This window comes from Lucilia sericata, unplaced genomic scaffold (genome assembly GCF_015586225.1).
Source record: "Lucilia sericata isolate MDLA Ls3-8-SP2 unplaced genomic scaffold, ASM1558622v1 Contig004836F_arrow, whole genome shotgun sequence".
Taxonomy (NCBI): domain Eukaryota; kingdom Metazoa; phylum Arthropoda; class Insecta; order Diptera; family Calliphoridae; genus Lucilia; species Lucilia sericata.
Window position 1 is genome coordinate 1,246 of NW_023997365.1, and position 21,705 is coordinate 22,950.

General features: G+C 34.1%; 1 protein-coding gene across 1 annotated transcript; it reads right to left on the bottom strand.

Annotated features, from left to right (window-relative positions):
* Positions 1-10,652: 10,652 nt before the first annotated feature.
* LOC119615305 (chitinase-like protein Idgf5) lies at positions 10,653-13,945 on the bottom strand. Its single transcript, XM_037971371.1, is given in 5 exon segments — positions 10,653-11,353; positions 11,355-11,368; positions 13,071-13,215; positions 13,217-13,620; positions 13,693-13,945. Coding segments are annotated over 5 exon segments (1,305 nt in total). The 5' UTR covers positions 13,811-13,945; the 3' UTR covers positions 10,653-10,729.
* Between the last annotated feature and the right edge of the window lie 7,760 nt (positions 13,946-21,705).

Genomic DNA, 21,705 nt, shown 5'->3' on the forward strand with positions numbered 1-21,705 from the left:
TTTATGACCCCATAACACGCAGTTTTCATAAGTCTATTCATCAAGACTATTACGAGCTATGAATATGGTGGTAGGGAACACAGTTTTTCTCCCTTTTTGATGAGTAAAAAAATATAATTTTATGGCATAATTAACCCTTTTTTCCAATTTCTACTTTAGCAAAGGCTTGTGGGTAGGGGAGGTATAATAAAATATAAATAGGCGTGTTAATTTTGTTATATTCATTTGTTTGTGTATTTCTGTAATAATTAATGTTCCAATTTTAATTGTTGTTGGATGTAGGCAGCCAGATTGTGGGTGAAATGGTCAATAGCACAAAAAAAAACTTAATTGTCAATTAACACGTTTTTTCTTGGAAATATTAAGAATAAATATTTTTATACAATTTTCTAAAGGGGGTAATATTTAATTAATAAATTGTTTTCCTGAGAAATTTATAACAATTGAAAATCAATGATTAGTTTAAAGGGAGTTGTTAAAAATGTATATTTAAAACGTCAACTACAATGAGTGGTTAAGGTTGGATGTATTAATCTTTTGGTGGGAGTATATTATTATATAATCGCTTAAATGCTCTAATAGAAATACAAAATTCAGGTCGAATTTTCATCCAGATGTAATTTTCCATAGAATTTTCTATATCTGCATGGATTTGAATAAATTATGCCAGAGGGTGTAAACAAGGGTAACTAGAAACTCCACGTCACATGTCTTGGAATATAACACTTTTACTTGTTTACTTTCAAAATCTCATAATCCTTTATTTTCGATTTAATTTAAACCACTTAAGGACCACCAATATTGATCTTACGAGTATTGTTACATTTTTTTTTTTGATTCACAAAAAATGTGTATCATCTGGATTTTGCTGTTTCATGTTATTGTTATAGTTGTTGTATCCATATGTCAAAATTTTGTTTCGATTAAACAAGATATAAAGACATCATCACAACGCCAGACTACTTAAATGCAATCAATCCCAAAAAATACACAAGAGCACAAAAAAAAGCCACCTACGTTAAGGAATGAATGGATTGAATGGTTGAACGTGTTAAAATCAAAATCCAAGAAATATCAACACGTGTGGCCTCCCTAAGAATCAAAGAAAAAAAACAGCAACCACCAGTAAGTATAGTTATTGACAACAAGGTGAGCAAATGTATATTCAGATGAGGTAGAATGATAATAAGATGATCAAATGAGAATGAATATAAGGATGATGAATATTCATGCCTACGTCATGGTACTTAAGTATGCGCCAATGTCATATTTTAAATTTTAACAAAAGGTAAAACAATGTTTATAATGCCACAAAATTATATCTGTATAACAACATAACAAAATTTACAAAAAAAAAGTCGCACGATCATTTTTCTGAATTAAAAGAAATTAAAATATTGTTTGTGTGCACAAACTAAAGTAAAATGCACGATAAGTTTGAAGAGGGAGCAGAAAACTACAGCCTCTTAATTTGACACATCACAAGATCAAGTGTCAGTTAGATATTAAAACAGAAAATCACAAGAGAGGGCATAAGCATGATGAGCTCTACTTTGTGATGAAGAAAAATATCTTAGTTTAAAAACAAAAGCATTAGTGACAGACGGACTGGCATACTGGTGGCAGGACAGACGTGAAAATATACATATTAATAACGATATGATATGAGAAACTTATACACCACACAAGGTGTCACGTACGTAAATATTCCCAAAAAAGTTATGATTTGTTATTGTTGTTGGACTCAACTCTTTCGCTAAATCCGTATTAGTGATACCAGAAAATATAACACTAAAGACTAGACTAAAAACTAGATTATAGGCTAGACTATAGGCTAGACTATAGGCTAGACTATAGACTAGACTATAGGCTAGACTATAGGCTAGACTATAGGCTAGACTATAGGCTAGACTATAGGCTAGACTATAGACTAGACTATAGACTAGACAATAGAATAGACTATAGACTAGACAATAGACTAGACTATAGACTAGACTATAGACTAGACTAGACTAGACTATAGACTAGACTATAGACTAGACTATAGACTAGACTATAGACTAGACTATAGACTAGACTATAGACTAGACTATAGACTAGACTATAGACTAGACTATAGACTAGACTATAGACTAGACTATAGACTAGACTATAGACTAGACTATAGACTAGACTATAGACTAGACTATAGACTAGACTATAGACAAGACTATAGACTAGACAATAGACTAGACTATAGACTAGACAATAGACTAGACTATAGACTAGACTATAGACTAGACTATAGACTAGACAATAGACTAGACTATAGACTAGACAATAGACTAGACTATAGACTAGACTATAGACTAGACTATAGACTAGACTATAGACTAGACTATAGACTAGACTATAGACTAGACAATAGACTAGACTATAGACTAGACTATAGACTAGACTATAGACAAGACTATAGACTAGACTATAGACTAGACTATAGACTAGACTATAGACTAGACTATAGACTAGACTATAGACTAGACTATAGACTAGACTAAACTATAGACTAGACTATAGACTAGACTAGACTAGACTATAGACTGGACTAAACTATAGACTAGACTAGACTATAGACTGGACTATAGACTAGACTATAAACTAGACTATAGACTAGACTATAGACTAGACTATAGACTAGACTATAGACTAGACTATAGACTAGACTATAGACTAGACTATAGACTAGACTATAGACTAGACTATAGACTAGACTATAGACTAGACTATAGACTAGACTATGGACTAGACTATAGACTAGACTATAGACTAGACTATAGACTAGACTATAGACTAGACTAGACTATAGACTAGACTATAGACTAGACTATAGACTAGACTATAGACTAGACTATAGACTAGACTATAGACTAGACTATAGACTAGACTATAGCCTAGACTATAGACTAGACTATAGACTAGACTATAGACTAGACTATAGACTAGACTATAGACTAGACTATAGACTAGACTAGACTAGACTAGACTAGACTATAGACTAGACTATAGACTAGACTATAGACTAGACTATAGACTAGACTATAGACTAGACTATAGACTAGACTATAGACTAGACTATAGACTAGACAATAGACTAGACTATAGACTAGACTATAGACTAGACTATAGACTAGACTATAGACTAGACTATAGACTAGACTATAGACTAGACTATAGACTAGACTATAGACTAGACTATAGACTAGACTATAGACTAGACTATAGACTAGACTATAGACTAGACTATAGACTAGACTATAGACTAGACTATAGACTAGACTATAGACTAGACTATAGACTAGACTATAGACTAGACTATAGACTAGACTATAGACTAGACTATAGACTAGACTATAGACTAGACTATAGACTAGACTATAGACTAGACTATAGACTAGACTATAGACTAGACTATAGACTAGACTATAGACTAGACTATAGACTAGACTATAGACTAGACTATAGACTAGACTATAGACTAGACTATAGACTAGACTATAGACTAGACTATAGACTAGACTATAGACTAGACTATATACTAGACTATAGACTAGACTATAGACTAGACTATAGACATGACTATATACTAGACTATAAACTTGACTATAGACTAGACTATGGACTTAACTATACACCTACTTAATTTCCCTTCTTTATAAATTCCTTACATATGGCATCAATGTCTTCAATTTGCTCCTGTTAACCATGCGACAAAAAAAAAAGTTCTTTAACAATGTTATTTACTACTTAATTTATCCAAAAACAAATTCTGAAAACCTTTAAAGCTGAATTACGGAAAAACATTTGCGTGACTTTATTATTAAGAACTCCAAAAAAAAAACTACTGCTAATATTTTCCCCAAAAAAAATAATCCTAAGAAAAAAACCACACACACGCATTTAGATTTTAATAATAATAAGCCTTGTTGTTTTATTTTTCTCTTTCCTTTAAGTTCTCAAAATCTGATTTATGCAAATGTCAAAATTGTCATTATGATACAAAATGTCACATTTGTTAATGTCATTGTTCATTGTTGCGTTTGTTGTGTCTTTTTCGTAATTTGTTTTTGTTGTTGTTTTTTTATTTCATAATTTGTTGTTTGACGTGGTTCCTACGGTATAGTTTTCTTGTGTTCTTAGTGCGTTTGAATTGAATTCTTATTTCGATTAATACGATTTGGGAGGTGTACTCGTTTATGGGTGGTATTGATTTCTCTTGTGACGTAAGGAAAAAAAACAACAAACCTGTCAAAATGTGAGAATTTTTTTTTAAAAAGTGGAGAAAGACGAAAATTAACGAAATTTTGATGATTTAAACCAATTCGGTAGTTTTAATTAAATTCATATTTGTGTATTATACTTATGATTGTGATAACGTTATTCGAATTATTAATAAGTAAGCTGCACTAATGGAAAGTTACACTACATCGGGTCATTAGGATTAATTTATAAATAAAGAATTATTTTTAAAGAATATTCGATAATTCTCTAGAAACCAAAAATTGGTCAACATTCAGTTCTAGTTTAGTTCTTGTTCAGTTCTAGTTCAGTTCTAGTTCAGTTCTAGTTCAGTTCTAGTTCAGTTCTAGTTCAGTTCTAGTTCAGTTCTAGTTCTGTTCTAGTTCTGTTTCTAGTTCTGTTCTAGTTCTGTTCTAGTTCTGATCTAGTTCTGTTCTAGTTCTTCTCTAGTTCTGTTCTAGTTCTGTTCTAGTTCTGTTTTAGTGTCTGTTCTAGTTCTGTTCTAGTTCTGTTCTAGTTCAGTTCTAGTTCTGTTCTAGTTCTGTTCTAGTTCTGTTCTAGTTCTGTTCAAGTTTTGTTCTAGTTCTGTTTCTAGTTCTGTTATAGTTCTGTTCTAGTTCTGTTCTAGTTCTGTTCTAGTTCTGTTCTAGTCTGTTCTAGTTCTGTTCTAGTTCTGTTCTAGTTCTGTTCCAGTTCTGTTCTAGTTCTGTTCTAGTTCTGTTCTAGTTCTGTTCTGTTCTAGTTCTGTTCTAGTTCTTGTTCTAGTTCTGTTCTAGTTCTCTCCTAGTTCGGTTCTGTTCTAGTTCTGTTCTAGTTCTGTTCTAGTTCTGTTCTAGTTCTGTTCTAGTTCTGTTCTAGTTCTGTTCTAGTCTGTTCTAGTTCTGTTCTAGTTCTGTCTAGTTCTGTTCTAGTTCTGTTCTAGTTCTGTTCTAGTTCTGTTCTAGTTCTGTTCTAGTTCTATTCTAGTTCTTTTCTAGTTCTGTTCTAGTTCTGTTCTAGTTCTGTTCTAGTTCTGTTCTAGTTCTGTTCTAGTTCTGTTCTAGTTCTGTTCTAGTTCTGTTCTAGTTCTGTTCTAGTTCTGTTCTAGTTCTGTTCTAGTTCTGTTCTAGTTCTGTTCTAGTTCTGTTCTATTTCTGTTCTAGTTCTGTTCTAGTTCTGTTCTAGTTCTGTTCTAGTTCTGTTATAGTTCTGTTATAGTTCTGTTATAGTTCTGTTATAGTTTCTGTTCTAGTTCTGTTCTAGTTCTGTTCTAGTTCGGTTCTGTTCTAGTCTGTTCTAGTTCTGTTCTAGTTCTGTTCTAGTTCTGTTCTAGTCTGTTCTAGTTCTGTTCTAGTTCTGTTCTAGTTCTGTTCTAGTTCTGTTCTAGTTCTGTTCTAGTTCTGTTCTAGTTCTGTTCTAGTTCTGTCTAGTTCTGTTTCTAGTTCTGTTCTAGTTCTGTTCTAGTTCTTTTCTAGTTCTGTTCTAGTTTTTAGTTCTGTTCTAGTTCTGTTCTAGTTCTGTTCTAGTTCTGTTAGTCTTTCTAGTTCTGTTCTAGTTCTTCTAGTTCTAGTTCTGTTCTAGTTCTAGTTCTAGTTCTGTTCTAGTTCTGTTCTAGTTCTGTCTAGTTCTGTTCTAGTTCTGTTCTAGTTCTGTTCTAGTTCTGTTCTAGTTCTGTTCTAGTTCTGTTCTAGTTCTGTCTAGTTCTGTTCTAGTTCTGTTCTAGTTCAATTCTAGTTCAGTTCTAGTTCAGTTCTAGTTCAGTTCTAGTTCAGTTCTAGTTCAGTTCTCTTAAAAAGAAAAAGAATTAAGCAAAAATTAATTAAAAACTCTCAAATAACAGCAAATGTTAAATGTAGTGCTGCATAAAGTCAGTGCAGTCCACTTTCTATAAAATATAAAATTCTTTAAACTCATAATGCTACCCTTAATAATTAGATTTATCATAAGATTACGAACTGTTGTATGTAATATGTATGTATTTCTTTTATAAAGGATTAAAATATTTTCCTTAACTTCGTTGGTGTTTTATAGCACGTACAACATTTTTATTTTATGTTTATTTGTTTGTGTTCAAATTACTCGGAAGTCTTTTTCGTTCAGTTTTAATTTCATGTTTTTTATTGGTTAATTTGGGATACGTGCACGTTGAAAGCAGCACGACTAAATTATAACCTCCACCAAGAAGTGTTGCAGGAAACATATTTATATTCATAATAGCGCATTTGCTACCAATTAATTTACCAAAACAGAGAAATATGTATTTTGTAAATGTTTGATATTTCCCAAATAAGGTTTGTCCATCTGTCGAAAAACAAGTAAACATTTTTTCAACCAAATCATGTGACATTTTAGTAGTCTCTCAAAGAAACTTGCTAAAAGGATATTAAACTCATATTGTAGGAAATTTCTTTCGAAATTAATCTTAACAAATTTTGCAAATCATTTTATTTGAAAACTTTACATTACTTTAAATGTAAAAACTATTCATTTCTTAGACAATTAAATTCCAACCCTTAATTTCCTTAAATAATTTTAAGAAACATTAGTTCTTTTTGTTTGCAGACAGGATCATCTAAATATTTTTTTCTATTTTCCCTTTCTCAATGAATTATTATGACAATTAAGATAAAACAAAATATCGTTGTCTACTTTGTCTAGAAGGCAACCGAATATTTGTGGTAGCTGACCCTATCATTAATTATAAATTGTCATTTTGATTTCAATTCAATCCTTTAAAAGAAAGAAAATGCATTTTTGTCAATTAATTTGTTACGCCTTTAAATATAGATTTTTGTAAGAAAAATTGCAAGTAATTTACTTACTTAGAATATTTTATAATGATAAACATTTTAAATACCTTTGATTGATAAATATCTAGGGACCTGACATCTGTTTGTGGGTTCTAGAAATGTAATGTGAAAGAATTATAATAATTGCATTGATTTTTCTTTTATTCTTGTATATTGACTAGATTCCATAAGTCACCTGAACATCTGACATTTCGCTGAATACTTGACCTTTTACGGCAAATCAAATATTCCTTAAAAATTCTAGTTTTCACCTAGTTTTCAGTTCTAGTTAAGTTCTAGTTCAGTTCTAGTTCAGTTCTAGTTCAGTTCTAGTTCATTTCTAGTTAAGTTCTAGTTAAGTTCTAGTTCAGTTCAAGTTCAGTTCTAGTTCAGTTCTAGTTCAGTTCTAGTTCAGTTCTAGTTCAGTTCTAGTTCAGTTCTAGTTCAGTTCTAGTTCAGTTCTAGTTCAGTTCTAGCTCAGTTCTAGTTCAGTTCTAGTTCAGTTCTAGTTCAGTTCAGTTCTAGTTCAGTTCTAGTTCAGTTCTAGTTCAGTTCTAGCTCAGTTGTAGTTCAGTTCTAGTTCAGTTCTAGTTCAGTTCTAGTTCAGTTCTAGTTCAGTTCTAGTTCAGTCCTAGTTCAGTTCTAGTTCAGTTCTAGTTCAGTTCTGGTTCAGTTCTAGTTCAGTTCTATTTCAGTTCTAGTTCAGTTCTAGTTCATTTCTAGTTCAGTTCTAGTTCAGTTCTAGTTTAGTTCTAGTTTAGTTCTAGTTCAGTTCTAGTTCAGTTCTAGTTCAGTTCTAGTTCAGTTCTAGTTCAGTTCTAGTTCAGTTCTAGTTCAGTTCTAGTTCAGTTCTAGTTCAGTTCTAGTTCAGTTCTAGTTCAGTTCTAGTTCAGTTCTAGTTCAGTTCTCGTTCAGTTCTAGTTCAGTTCTAGTTCAGTTCTCGTTCAGTTCTAGTTCAGTTCTAGTTCAGTTCTAGTTCAGTTCTAGTTCAGTTCTAGTTCAGTTCTAGTTCAGTTCTCGTTCAGTTCTCGTTCAGTTCTAGTTCAGTTCTAGTTCAGTTCTAGTTCAGTTCTCGTTCAGTTCTAGTTCAGTTCTAGTTCAGTTCTCGTTCAGTTCTAGTTCAGTTCTAGTTCAGTTCTAGTTCAGTTCTAGTTCAGTTCTAGTTCAGTTCTAGTTCAGTTCTCGTTCAGTTCTCGTTCAGTTCTAGTTCTAATTCAGTTCTAGTTCAGTTCTCGTTCAGTTCTAGTTCAGTTCTAGTTCAGTTCTAGTTCAGTTCTAGTTCATGTTCTAGTTCAGTTCTAGTTCAGTTCTAGTTCAGTTCTAGTTCAGTTCTCGTTCAGTTCTAGTTCAGTTCTAGTTCAGTTCTAGTTCTCGTTCAGTTCTAGTTCAGTTCTAGTTCAGTTCTAGTGCAGTTCTAGTTAAGTTTAGTTCAGTTCTAGTTCAGTTCTCGTTCAGTTCTAGTCAGTTCTAGTTCAGGTCAGTTCAGTTCCGTTCATTCTAGTTCAGTTCTAGTTCAGTTCTAGTTCAGTTCTAGTTCAGTTCTAGTTCAGTTCTAGTTCAGTTCTAGTTCAGTTCGCGTTCAGTTCTAGTTCAGTTCTAGTTCAGTTCTAGTTCAGTTCTAGTTCAGTTCTAGTTCAGTTCTAGTTCAGTTTGGTTCAGTTCTAGTTCAGTTCTAGTTCAGTTCTAGTTCAGTAGTTTCAGTTCTAGTTCAGTTCTAGTTCAGTTCTAGTTCAGTCAGTTCTAGTTCAGTTCTAGTTCAGTTCTAGTTCAGTTCTAGTTCAGTTCTAGTTCAGTTCTAGTTCAGTTCTAGTTCAGTTCTAGTTCAGTTCTAGTTCAGTTCTAGTTCAGTTCTAGTTCAGTTCTAGTTCAGTTCTAGTTCAGTTCTAGTTCAGTTCTAGTCAGTTCTAGTTCAGTTCTAGTTCAGTTCTAGTTCAGTTCTAGTTCAGTTCTAGTTCAGTTCTAGTTCAGTTCTAGTTCAGTTCTAGTTCAGTTCTAGTTCAGTTCTAGTCAGTTCTAGTTCAGTTCTAGTTCAGTTCTAGTTCAGTTCTAGTTCAGTTCTAGTTCAGTTCTAGTTCAGTTCTAGTTCAGTTCTAGTTCAGTTCTAGTTCAGTTCTAGTTCAGTTCTAGTTCAGTTCTAGTTCAGTTCTAGTTCAGTTCTAGTTCAGTTCTAGTTCAGTTCTAGTTCAGTTCTAGTTCAGTTCTAGTTCAGTTCTAGTTCAGTTCTAGTTCAGTTCAGTTCAGTTCAGTTCTAGTTCAGTTCAGTTCTATTTCAGTTCTAGTTCAGTTCTAGTTCAGTTCTAGTTCAGTTCTAGTTCAGTTCTAGTTCAGTTCTAGTTCAGTTCTAGTTCAGTTCTAGTTCAGTTCTAGTTCAGTTCTAGTTCAGTTCTAGTTCAGTTCTAGTTCAGTTCTAGTTCAGTTCTAGTTCAGTTCTAGTTCAGTTCTAGTTCAGTTCTAGTTCAGTTCTAGTTCAGTTCTAGTTCAGTTCTAGTGCAGTTTTAGTTCCGTTCAGCTTGAGTTCTAGTGCAGTTCTATTTCCGTTCTAGTTCAGTTCCAGTTCTCGTCCATTTCTAGTTCAGTTCCAGTTCATGTCTAATTCAAAATTGTATCAGAAAATAAGGAGCTAGTGCTAATTTTTTAAAGATTTAATTGCTTTTAATTTGTAAATTTAAATACAAATTTGTTTATTAACTACTAAATTATTCATTTTGAGTTTTTTTCTGTTTTTTTTTTTCTAGTATAAAATTAATTAATTGATTCATTAATATTTTATTTCAAAGAAAAAACAAAAAAAAACTGAAATCCATTAAAACTGAAACTTTTCAAACTGATTGTGAACACAAGTTTTGAATTACTTTTTTCATACCAGTACAAGCACAAATAATTACAGTGAATAATTACGAATACAAGCGGACAGACGGACCAAAGTACGGTACGTCTGTCGTCTATTTAGAACATTTGACAAATTTGTCTCAATTAAAAGTCGACAACTATTCTACACATACGAATATTGTTTGTTTGTGTTTTTTTTAAGTGCAATTAAATAAAGAACAACAAAATCTAAAAATAAAATCAAAATTACTTGATTTCCTTCCTTCTGCAGTCAAACAGATTGATTACACTCATATACAAATACACGCACTTGTAAATCAGTCAGTCAACTGAACTGACTGACGGAATGAATGAATGACTGACTAGTGATTGATATACATTAGAGCTGTGTATATGAGCAAGGTTGATTGGTTTAATATTTTACGCCTTTTTTGAAATTTTCTTAAGATTCATTCATTACAATTAAATCGATAAAAATCAAGAGCTGATCTTTTCTTTTTTTTATTTAATGGATTAATATGCAAGTGTCGTGTATTTTTATTTTGTATCTTGGAGTTTTTTTGTTTTCCTGAGTGTCTTTGGTTTTTTTTGTATTTTAATTGTTGATGAAGACTAATTACACGCGTCAATGTGGCGTTGTTGATCATGGTCTTAAGAACATGATGTTTTGTTTCTGACGACAAACGTTTATAGGTAGGATTTCTTTATTTTCGTAAATCACTTTAAATATTTAAATTTTTCAAGATTAATATATTTTTCAAAATAAACTCAGCAGGTATGTAAGTATAATTTTAAGAAAGGAATTTAAGTTTTTTTTTATTATTAAAGAAAAATTTCAAATGAATATGACATAAAGCTTATAACTTATATTTAATGCTTCTCAAAATGGGATACTTGCCATCACCACAAGTACCCAAGACATCATCGGTGGTCAAATCGAATAGAGCTACACCACCCAAACTTCTGACGCGGGCATAATTTGCTTTATTAGCAGCAGTAGCTGGTTCCTCATACGATACCCACAAGCCATAATCACCATTCTCATCAGCATCACGGTAGCAATAGGTACCAAAACGCTTAGTAGGATCACCCACCTTATGCAAGGTAGCCTCTTCACCTTTCAACTCTTTATTGTTGTGCAATTTCACACACACCTCTGGCCAGCTCAGTAAACCTTGAGTTTTTGTCAAATTACCAGCTGGTGCTGCTCCTCCGGCCGGCAATGGTGGATAACCGGTTATACCAGATTCTTTAGTCATTACCCAAGAACGTCCATAGGCTGGTATGCCCATAACTAGTTTAGTGGTTTCACTTGTATGATTTAACCAATATTGTACTTGATGATCAATATTAAGTTCCGGATCACGTTCGAAAAGTTCATAAATCGAGGCTGTATAATCGGCAACCTTGGGATCTCTTAGCGGTGTGACGTAGTCAAAGGTGGCTAGGGTGACAAAGTCCATTTGTGGTACAATTTGGGGGTATATCATAGAAGACTGTAAGTGGAAGTAGCAGAGAGTAAAAATTATTAAAAAAATATTATTTATATCGAAAAGTAATCAATTCATTAGACGAAGCTACTCCAAATCGAGTGTCCTCCCTAAAATCTAATGTCCACCCAATATTGAGTGTCCATCCATCAATCGAGTATTCATATACACAACAACCGATTACCCCAAAATCTTCTTTTAATCCTAAAACTGTTCACTCAACTTTGACAGTTAGTTAGTTAGTTAGTTAGTTAGTTAGTTAGTTAGTTAGTTAGTTAGTTAGTTAGCTAGTTAGTTAGTTAGTTAGTTAGTTAGTTAGTTAGTTATTAGTGTTAGTTTAGTTAGTTAGTTAGTTAGTTAGTTAGTTAGTTAGTTAGTTAGTTAGTTAGTTAGTTAGTTAGTTAGTTAGTTAGTTAGTTAGTTAGTTAGTTAGTTTAGTTAGTTAGTTAGTTTTGTTAGTTGTTAGTTAGTTTTAGTTAGTTAGTTTAGTTAGTTTAGTTAGTTAGTCGTTAGTTAGTTAGTTAGTTAGTTAGTTCGTTAGTTAGTTAGTTAGTTAGTTAGTTCGTTAGTTAGTAGTTAGTTTTCGTTAGTTAGTTAGTTAGTTAGTTAGTTAGTAGTTAGTTCGTTCGTTTAGTTTTAGTTTTAGTTAGTTGTTAGTTAGTTAGTTAGTGGTTAGTTAGTTAGTTAGTTCGTTAGTTAGTTCGTTCGTTCGTTCGTTGTTAGTTATTTGTTAGTTTTTAGTTATTAGTTAGTTAGTTAGTTCGTTATTCGTTCGTTAGTTACGTTCTTTCGTTCGTTTCGTTCGTTCGTTCGTTCGTTCGTTCGTTCGTTCGTTAGTCGTTCGTTCGTTCGTTCGTTCGTTCGTTCGTTCGTTCGTTCGTTAGTTCGTTCGTTCGTTCGTTCGTTCGTTCGTTCGTTGTTCGTTCGTTCGTTCGTTCGTGTTCGTTCGTCGTTCGTTCGTTCGTTCGTTCGTTTCGTTCGTTCGTTCGTTTCGTTCGTTCTTCGTCGTTCGTTCGTTTTCGTTCGTTCGTTTCGTTCGTTCGTTCGTTCGTTCGTTCGTTCGTTCGTCTCGTTCGTTTTCGTTCGTTCGTTCTTTCGTTCGTTCGTTCTTTCGTTCGTTCGTTCGTTCGTTCGTTCGTTTGTTCGTTGTTCGTTCTTGTTCGTTCGTTCGTTCGTTCTTTCGTTTTCGTTCGTTCGTTCGTTCTTCGTTCGTTTCGTTCGTTTCGTTCGTTTTTTCGTTCGTTCGTTCGTTCGTTCGTTCGTTCGTTCGTTCGTTCGTTCGTTCGTTCGTTCGTTCGTTCGTTCGTTCGTTCTTTCGTTCGTTCGTTTTCGTTAGTTTCGTTCGTTCGTTTGTTCGTTCGTTAGTTCTTCGTTCGTTCGTTCGTTCGTTCTTTCGTTCGTTCGTTCGTTGTTCGTTTTCGTTCGTTCGTTCGTTTCGTTAGTTCGTTACGTTCGTTCGTTCGTCGTTCGTTAGTTCGTTCGTTAGTCGTTAGTTAGTTAGTTAGTTAGTTAGTTAGTTAGTTTAGTTAGTTAGTTAGTTTTTTAAGTCCATCAGGCCCCAACTACACTAGTTTTCACACTGGCGATCATCGAACCCATGACCTATGTACTGCCAACCTACCCTACAACCAACTAACGTACGGTCAAATTAGAAGTGTCTTTGTCGAACCCCATCAAAATTTAACGATAATAATACAATTCTACTTACGTTCCGCACTAACATGTGGCAACACCGTCATTGTCAGCAAGGCATGCAACGAACTCATACTCTGTCTCAACTCTCTAACGAAACTAACAAATTGTTCACGATGCTCCTCAGCCTTTTCATCGACAATTTTACGGCCCTTAAACCAGGCCCTTGAACTTATTCCATGCCTTACGAATACCCGAATGAACTTCTTTAGGGGGATTTTTAGGAAATTGCCAAGCCAAATCGAGACCATCAAAACCATAGGTATTCACAAAACTTTGGGCACTATTTATAAAAGCATTACGATGAGCAATATTCTCTAAGAGCATTAAATACTTATTAGGTTCTTCTTCATCCGATTCCAAATCACGATCACCACCCACAGAGAGTAAAACTTTTAAATGAGAATGTTTACGTTTGAGAGCGGTAACGGCATGATATAAATCAAAATTCAAGCCACGATCTAAGGTTTTCAGCTGGAAGGTATCAGAATTAATGCCCGCATAGCCATAAATCAAATAATTACAAAATTGCATAGCCGGATCAATGTCGAAAATGGTTTGTTGAACTGTTAAAGAAACAAAAGAAAATTTCATTAAACAATGTTGTAAATATTTGTTTTACTATATATCAAATTTACCTTCTTTTACACGACTGGTATCCAAATAACACACCATATTGGCAGCTTTAACATTTTGTATATTTAACACTTGTAAAAATATCACTGAAAATATTGCAATTATTTTTATAGTTCCCATTATGCTGAGAAACGTTGTTAACGCCGGGACTTTATATTTCAAACTAAATTTTGTATTATTTTTTCCCCGCTACTTTTAGTTTTACATTTGAAATATAATTTTCTATGAAAATATTCTTTTTAAACTGATAAGTTCTTGTTTATTTATAAACAATATTATTATATTTTTTTGTTCAGATTTATTCGTATTCATTTCACTAGAAATCAGTTCAATTGTTATCAGTGACTTTGAATATTTGTTTGTATGTGTTTGTGTGTGTGTTTATAGATTCTTTTTTCTTTTAAGTCTAATTATCGTTAATCTATCTTTGCTTGCTCTCTCTCTTTTACACTCTCTTGTTTAATAGTTATGATCAGTTGATTTGAATATGATGTCATTAGTTTAATCTCTGTTTTTGGAAATATTATCTGTTTTAACACACTACACAGAGAAGTAAATAAATAATTATCGTTTAGTTAATATTTGTTTAGGCAAAACTATCATTATTGATATGACCAAAAAGGATTTACTAAATAGCTGTATAAGGATGTATTTGTAGACTAGAATGGAAGTGTTCGGAAAGTTTAAATGTTAGTTGAAAGATGTACAGTGGGAAAATGCATCAAAATCTTCTAAACGGTTGACCCGATTTAGATAAAATATTAGATGCTTACAGAAAATATATTGTCATACTTAAATTTTGAAATTTTACCTCAGACCTATTGGGGCGGGTTTGAGATCACCCAAATTTGGTCACCTTGGGTATATGAAAATATTAACACGAACCAATTTTTAGAATGTGAACCGATTTCAAAAGTATATGATCGTGATCGTAGCTTACCATTAACTCTTGGTTAAATAATATTTTATATTCAGGCCACTTCTGACTTTATTACCCAGGTTCAGGTACCAGGCCAATGTTCTTTAGCTAGAAACAATCGAAGATTCTCTGTAGCATATTTCTAGTGCTTCAGAACAATTTGATTAAGCGCCATTGTCAGTTTCACTGCACCAATACCACCTTCTTGTTGGGGTTCTGGAGCTTCACGTCCTTTACGTCCCTAAACCCGTCCCTACCCCTCTTTATCAAGCCCGACGGATCGTGATTGTATGATAACGAGACTGAAGCATGTGCTACCGTCCCCTTGTTCAGCCTGTATGATCCACCCATCATATATGTGAATGTTGGCGTTTTGGAGCTTCAAGCTTCTTCAGTTCTCCAGCTCCAATACCAGCTTTTCCCTTAGGTTCCTAACTCGAATACTCCACAAGGAACATTCGAAGATTGTATGTAATACATTTCTAGTGATTCATATTGCAAAACTTTGAGCGCCATTGTCCACTTCACCGCTTCAAGACTACCTTTACGTCCCTAAACCCGCTTTATCGAGCACGGAGCTCGATTGTATGATAACGAACTGTCGCCTTGTTCAGCTTGGGTGATCCACCAATCATCTATGTATGTAGATGTTGGGGTTCTGGAGCTTTACGTACATTATGTCTCTAAAGCCGTCCGTACCCCTCTTTATCAAGCCCGACGGAGCGTGATTGTATGAAACCAATACTAAAGCATGTGCTGCCGTCGCTTTGTTTAGCCTGGATGATCGACCAATCATCTATGTGGATGTTGACGTTTTGGAGCTTCACGCTTCTTCTGTTCTCCAGTGGTAATTTTAAGTAAATAAATGCAGGCACGAAGTCTTATTGGAATTTACACTCGGGTATTAGTTTTGTACCAGAGTCAGAACGAAGTAGTGTGATCTCCTTATAAAGGACAAATGTTCCATAACGAGCTGAGCTAATTTTGGTCGTTGGGATACCATTCTGGCCTTATGACCCCTTCTCTATCATTTGCCTGAGCCGTTAAGAGGTGGCATTTCATCACTTCATAAAAGGTTATATTGATCATGCTTAATGTAGGACCTCTGTCTGAGAGCGGTTTCATTGTAGCTTTCACTAACTGAAGCTGCTGCCTACGATGTGATGGGTACGGATTCCAAAGATCTTTAGTACTTATCTATCATAGCTTAATATTTAACGCGATCATCCTCAACACATACATGTTATATCTTGCTCTGACCACGCTATTTGTTCTCCTTTTTCTCAATTGATCACCAGACTTGACTTGAAAGGGGGATACATGCAGTGAAGGCGTATCTGGACAAAACTATTTTATATAACCGGTCTGCATTGTGGCACCGTAAGGGAGTTGCTTGAAATTAATCTTCTCCAACCGACAGAAGGTCTTCTTCAGATGAGAGATGGAAACTTTTTGTGTTACCAATACCTCTAGTCTGCCGGAACTATAAACTGGTGTTTACAATTCACTGCCTGGCCTATTCCTTGCATGAATCGAAAAGAGGTCTAACCAGAGCACCACATAATCTGGTACTACGGGTGCCCAGTTACCCACAGGACTGGCTGGTCAGTTGGTTGATATATGATAAATTTCTGTTATCGTTCCTAGATGCTAGGAGCGGTACAAACTACAGAGCATGACTGTGGATTAATAAAATGTTGTATTTGAGCTGATAATGCAAAGATTGGGTATACGAGGTGGAGTTTTCCTGGTGCTTTCTGATGTGTACTCTGATCCGATAGAGCAGATGGATAATTGATGGATTTGACGGATGGAGTGATTTGTGGCTTATGATGTTGCTAAATAATAGTGTTGCAAGGTCGTCACTGCCCTTTTTTTTAATTTATCGGCGATTTTTTTTCCTTCATGGTTGAGTGTGTCAGAGTTTACTCTAAAACATGCTCAACATATCACAGTGGGGTTTTTGTGGCTAGTGAAATAGGGCTCGTCAATTAAAATGATCCGTGTTTCGGGTTACCAATTCGTCCTGTTGTTGCCGAATCAACAGAGCCATCTCAGTAGTGTGATAGATCGACATATAAGGTTTTTCCTTTGTCGGGATTAGATTGAGCTTGCTCATGACACCTGCTCTTCCTTAACGGAACTACTATGGCAAGAGATTAGATAGCTTGAGTACTTGAACGAAGTGAGCGTATAATGGACCGTCATCCATACATGTAAATTGCAACCTGCGTGTAAGCTACACAAAGGGGCGATGGTGAGTCGTTACTTTTATACTCACCCAGTGGATGAAAACGTCCACCGTGAAATAAGGCCTCAGGACAGGAGTTCACGTAAAGCATTTCGACATTCCTTACAAGTAGAGAGTGGGATTATAGAAATAGTAAGGGATTTAAAAGAAAAAAGTCGTTAAGGATAGGGACAATAACATTTGGACATGAAGTCATGTAATTTTGCAAAGGGTTTCAAAATTTCTTAACATCACATATCAAGGTTTTAATTGTTGTTATATTCTGATAACTTCTAACTCTAGTGTGAGTATATACAGTTGTCTGTAGACCCATTTTGTAGTACCAACGATTTTCGAAAAAATTTTCTAGCTGCCTTGAGATTAGTCTGAGTAAGTAAGCTCTTCAAATCTTATAAATTTAGTAGATCAGTATTAGATCAGCAATAGTGAAGTAGTATCTTTCCGTGAGAGTTTGATGATCAAAATACTACATTCTACTATCAAAAGTGAAACCGTATTCACAAAGATCTTTAGTTTTTCCTTTCTATATAGTTAAAACTACTGAAAAGTAGTTTACATGAAGGTAATTCCTTCATGTAAACTTACTTTAGGTAACCATTCTCGATTTATATCTAACATTTAAAGAACAATTTTTAAAATAATCTATACAAGGATGCAAAATAAACTTTAAGCTTCCTTAAAATAGATAATTTTAACTTAATTTTTTAATTATTTATGCAGTTTAATAAAAATGTGTAATTGTAATTTTCATTTCAATTAATTTGTACTTTTATACAAATATAAAATTTATCTGTAAAACGTGTTTATTTAAAAATAAAACCCCTTAAAATATGCTGCATATTGAGCACATAAAAAACAGGACAACATATACTATACAAAAAACACATATAACAACGCGTAGACTAGTATAGAATTACATTAAAAATCGCTAAAAAAAAAAAAATCAAAAATGAAAACGAGTACAAATTTCACTAAAAAATACATTAAATAAAGTTCAAAAGAAACAAAAAAAACTTTAAATACTGACAAGCAAAAACTGCGCCAACTTTAGGGGTAGAAAAACAAAAAACAGCTAAAATTAAAAAAGAAATCGCTGAAAAAATCACGATAAAAAATAAACAAGTGCAGTAAAATTTCAAATTAAAACGTGATCTTGGTGTGAATTGAATTTTGATATTGTGTAAACACAGGCGAAAAATAAATGACTAACAGGGAGCAAGGGTGTCCAAAAAAAAACAGGGTGATGGGAGGGGGAGCAGCAAAGTGGTCTATAAAGATTTAACAGGAAGCTGTTAAAAATAAATACTCGTACCAACCAACAATTTTTGCACACAAACAAATAAAGTAACTGTAACATTAATAGTAACTGTAAAAAACACATTGGCTTTATAAACAACAAAAACTCCATAAAATTGAATAAACTGCAGGCAGGACTTTTGGCACAATAAGCACAGAACTTTATAAGGACGTTTCAAAGTGAAAAATTGCGCGCCATGTTAAATTGTTTTGGTGTTTATCTCTCCATTCAGGTTAAATTTTTCATTCGTATTTCTCATTTTCTTCCTTCTCCCTTTATACCAAATTGTTGCCCATCAAAAGAGCAGAGCACTGGAATTTTATCGTATTGTTGTGTTTACCCCTGTATTATGCTTTCAACACTCTGGCTGATGGTGTCTGATGGTCTGAGATATAGTCCTTTATTTTGTGATGTCTAGTAGTTAAAATATATATGTATAAAAAAAGTAAACTTAACACATTTTACCATTGAGTGTAAATCGTTTAGGCGGATGCGGAAGTATGAGGTTTGAAACTTAATTGACGTATAAATAGAGTTTTTGTTGCTCTATAACAGCTATAAAAAGTGTTTTTTAGCAGAAATTTTTTTTCTATTCTTACAAAATAAATTGTCTAGTGGAGAAAATGTTGATGAAAGAAGTATAACAGTTAAAAAAAGTAGCATTTTGTGAGATTTTTAAGGATTTTTTAAGTTAAAAAAGAGATTTTTTTCTATATTGGGCTACGCAGTCGAAATATATTGAGTAATATATTGTTAAGCTAGTAGCTTAAAAAATTTAGTTCTTTATTTGGCCACTACTATTATAGTAATGTTCTATAGACTATAGTCTAAGGAATGCTCTATAGACTATAGTCTAAGGAATGCTCTATAGACTATAGTCTATAGAATGCTCTATAGACTAATTTATGGACTGTTCTATAGACTGTGGACTATTCCGTAGACTAGTCTATGGTCTATTTTATAGACTAGTCTATGGACTATTCTATAGACTAGTCTATGGACTATGCTATAAACTAGTCTATGGACTATTCTATAGACTAGTCTACGGCCTATCCTATAGACTAGTCTACGGCCTATCCTATAGACTAGTCTATCTACTATTCTATTAGTCTGTGGGCTATTCTATTGACTAGTCTATGGACTATTCTATTGACTAGTCTATGGACTATTCTATAGACTAATCTGTGGACTATTCTATAGACTAGTCTGTGGACTATTCTATAGACTAGTCTGTGGACTATTCTATAGCTAGTCTGTGGACTATTCTATAGAAAAGTCTGTGGACTATTCTATAGACTAGTCTGTGGACTATTCTATAGACAAGTCTGTGGACTATTCTATAGACTAGTCTGTGGACTATTCTATAGACTATCTGTGGACTATTCTATAGACTAGTCTGTGGACTATTCTATAGACTAGTCTGTGGACTATTCTATAGAAAAGTCTGTGGACTATTCTATAGACTAGTCTGTGGACTATTCTATAGACAGTCTGTGGACTATTCTATAGACTAGTCTGTGGACTATTCTATAGACAAGTCTGTGGACTATTCTATAGACTAGTCTGTGGACTATTCTATAGACAGTCTGTGGACTATTCTATAGACTAGTCTGTGGACCATTAGTTATTCTATAGACAAGTCTGTGGAATAATTCTATAGACTAGTCTGGTGGACCTATTCTATAGACTAGTCCTGTGGACTATTCTATAGACTAGTCTGGTGGACTATTCTATAGACTAGGCCTGTGCGGAACTAATTCTAGCATGACTAGTCTGTGGACTATTCTATAGATAAGGCTGTGGACTATTCATTAGACTAGTCTGTGCAACTATTCTATAGACTATCGGTGGACTATTCTATAGAACTAGTCTGTGGACTATTCGTATAGACTAGTCTGTAGGACTATTCTATAAGACCTAAGTCCTGTGGACGAAATTCTATAGACGAGTCTGGTGGACTATTCTATAGACTAAGTCGGTGGACTATTCTATGACTAGTCTGTGGACTATTCTATAGTACCTAGTCCGGGTGGACTATTCTATAGACCTATGCTGTGGACTATTCTATAGAACTAGTCGTTGGGACTATTCCTATAGACTAGTGCTGTGGACTATTCTATAGACTAGTCCCTGGTGGACTAATTCTATAGACTAGTCTGAATGGACTATTCTATAAGACATAGCTGTGGACTAATTCTATAGACTAGTCTGTGGACGAATTCAATTAGACTAAGTCCTGTTCCTGTGGACTATTCTATAGAACGAGTCTTGTGGACTATTCTATAGACCTAGGTCTGTGGACTTATTCGTATAGACTAGTCTGTGGACTATTCTATAGACTTAGTCTGTGGACTATTCTATAGACTAGTCTGTGGACTATTCTATAGACAGTCTGTGGACTATTCTATAGACTAGTCTGTGGACTATTCTATAGACAGTCTGGGACTATTCTATAGACTAGTCTGTGGACTATTCTATAGACAGTCTATGGACTATTCTATAGACTAGTCTGTGGACTATTCTATAGACTAGTCTGTGGACTATTCTATAGACTAGTCTGTGGATATTCTATAGACTAGTCTGTGACTATTCTATAACTAGTCTGTGGACTATCTATAGACTAGTCTGTGGACTATTCTATAGACTAGTCTGTGGACTATTCTATAGACTAGTCTGTGGACTATTCTATAGACTAGTCTGTGGACTATTCTATAGACTAGTCTGTGGACTATTCTATAGACTAGTCTGTGGACTATTCTATAGACTAGTCTGTGGACTATTCTATAGACTAGTCTGTGGACTATTCTATAGACTAGTCTGGACTATTCTATAGACTAGTCTGTGGACTATTCTATAGACTAGTCTGTGGACTATTCTATAGACTAGTCTGTGGACTATTCTATAGACTAGTCTGTGGACTATTCTATAGACTAGTCTGTGGACTATTCTATAGACTAGTCTGTGGACTATTCTATAGACTAGTCTGTGGACTATTCTATAGACTAGTCTGTGGACTATTCTATAGACTAGTCTGGACTATTCTATAGACTAGTCTGTGGACTATTCTATAGACTAGTCTGTGGACTATTCTATAGACTAGTCTGTGGACTATTCTATAGACTAGTCTGTGGACTATTCTATAGACTAGTCTGTGGACTATTCTATAGACTAGTCTGTGGACTATTCTATAGACTAGTCTGTGGACTATTCTATAGACTAGTCTGTAGACTATTCTATAGACTAGTCCGTACTATTCTATAGACTAGTCTGTGGACTATTCTATAGACTAGTCTGTGGACTATTCTATAGACTAGTCTGTGGACTATTCTATAGACTAGTCTGTGGACTATTCTATAGACTAGTCTGTGGACTATTCTATAGACTAGTCTGTGGACTATTCTATAGACTAGTCTGTGAACTATTCTATAGACTAGTCTGTGGACTATTCTATAGACTAGTCTGTGGACTATTCTATAGACTAGTCTGTGGACTATTCTATAGACTAGTCTGTGGACTATTCTATAGACTAGTCTGTGGACTATTCTATA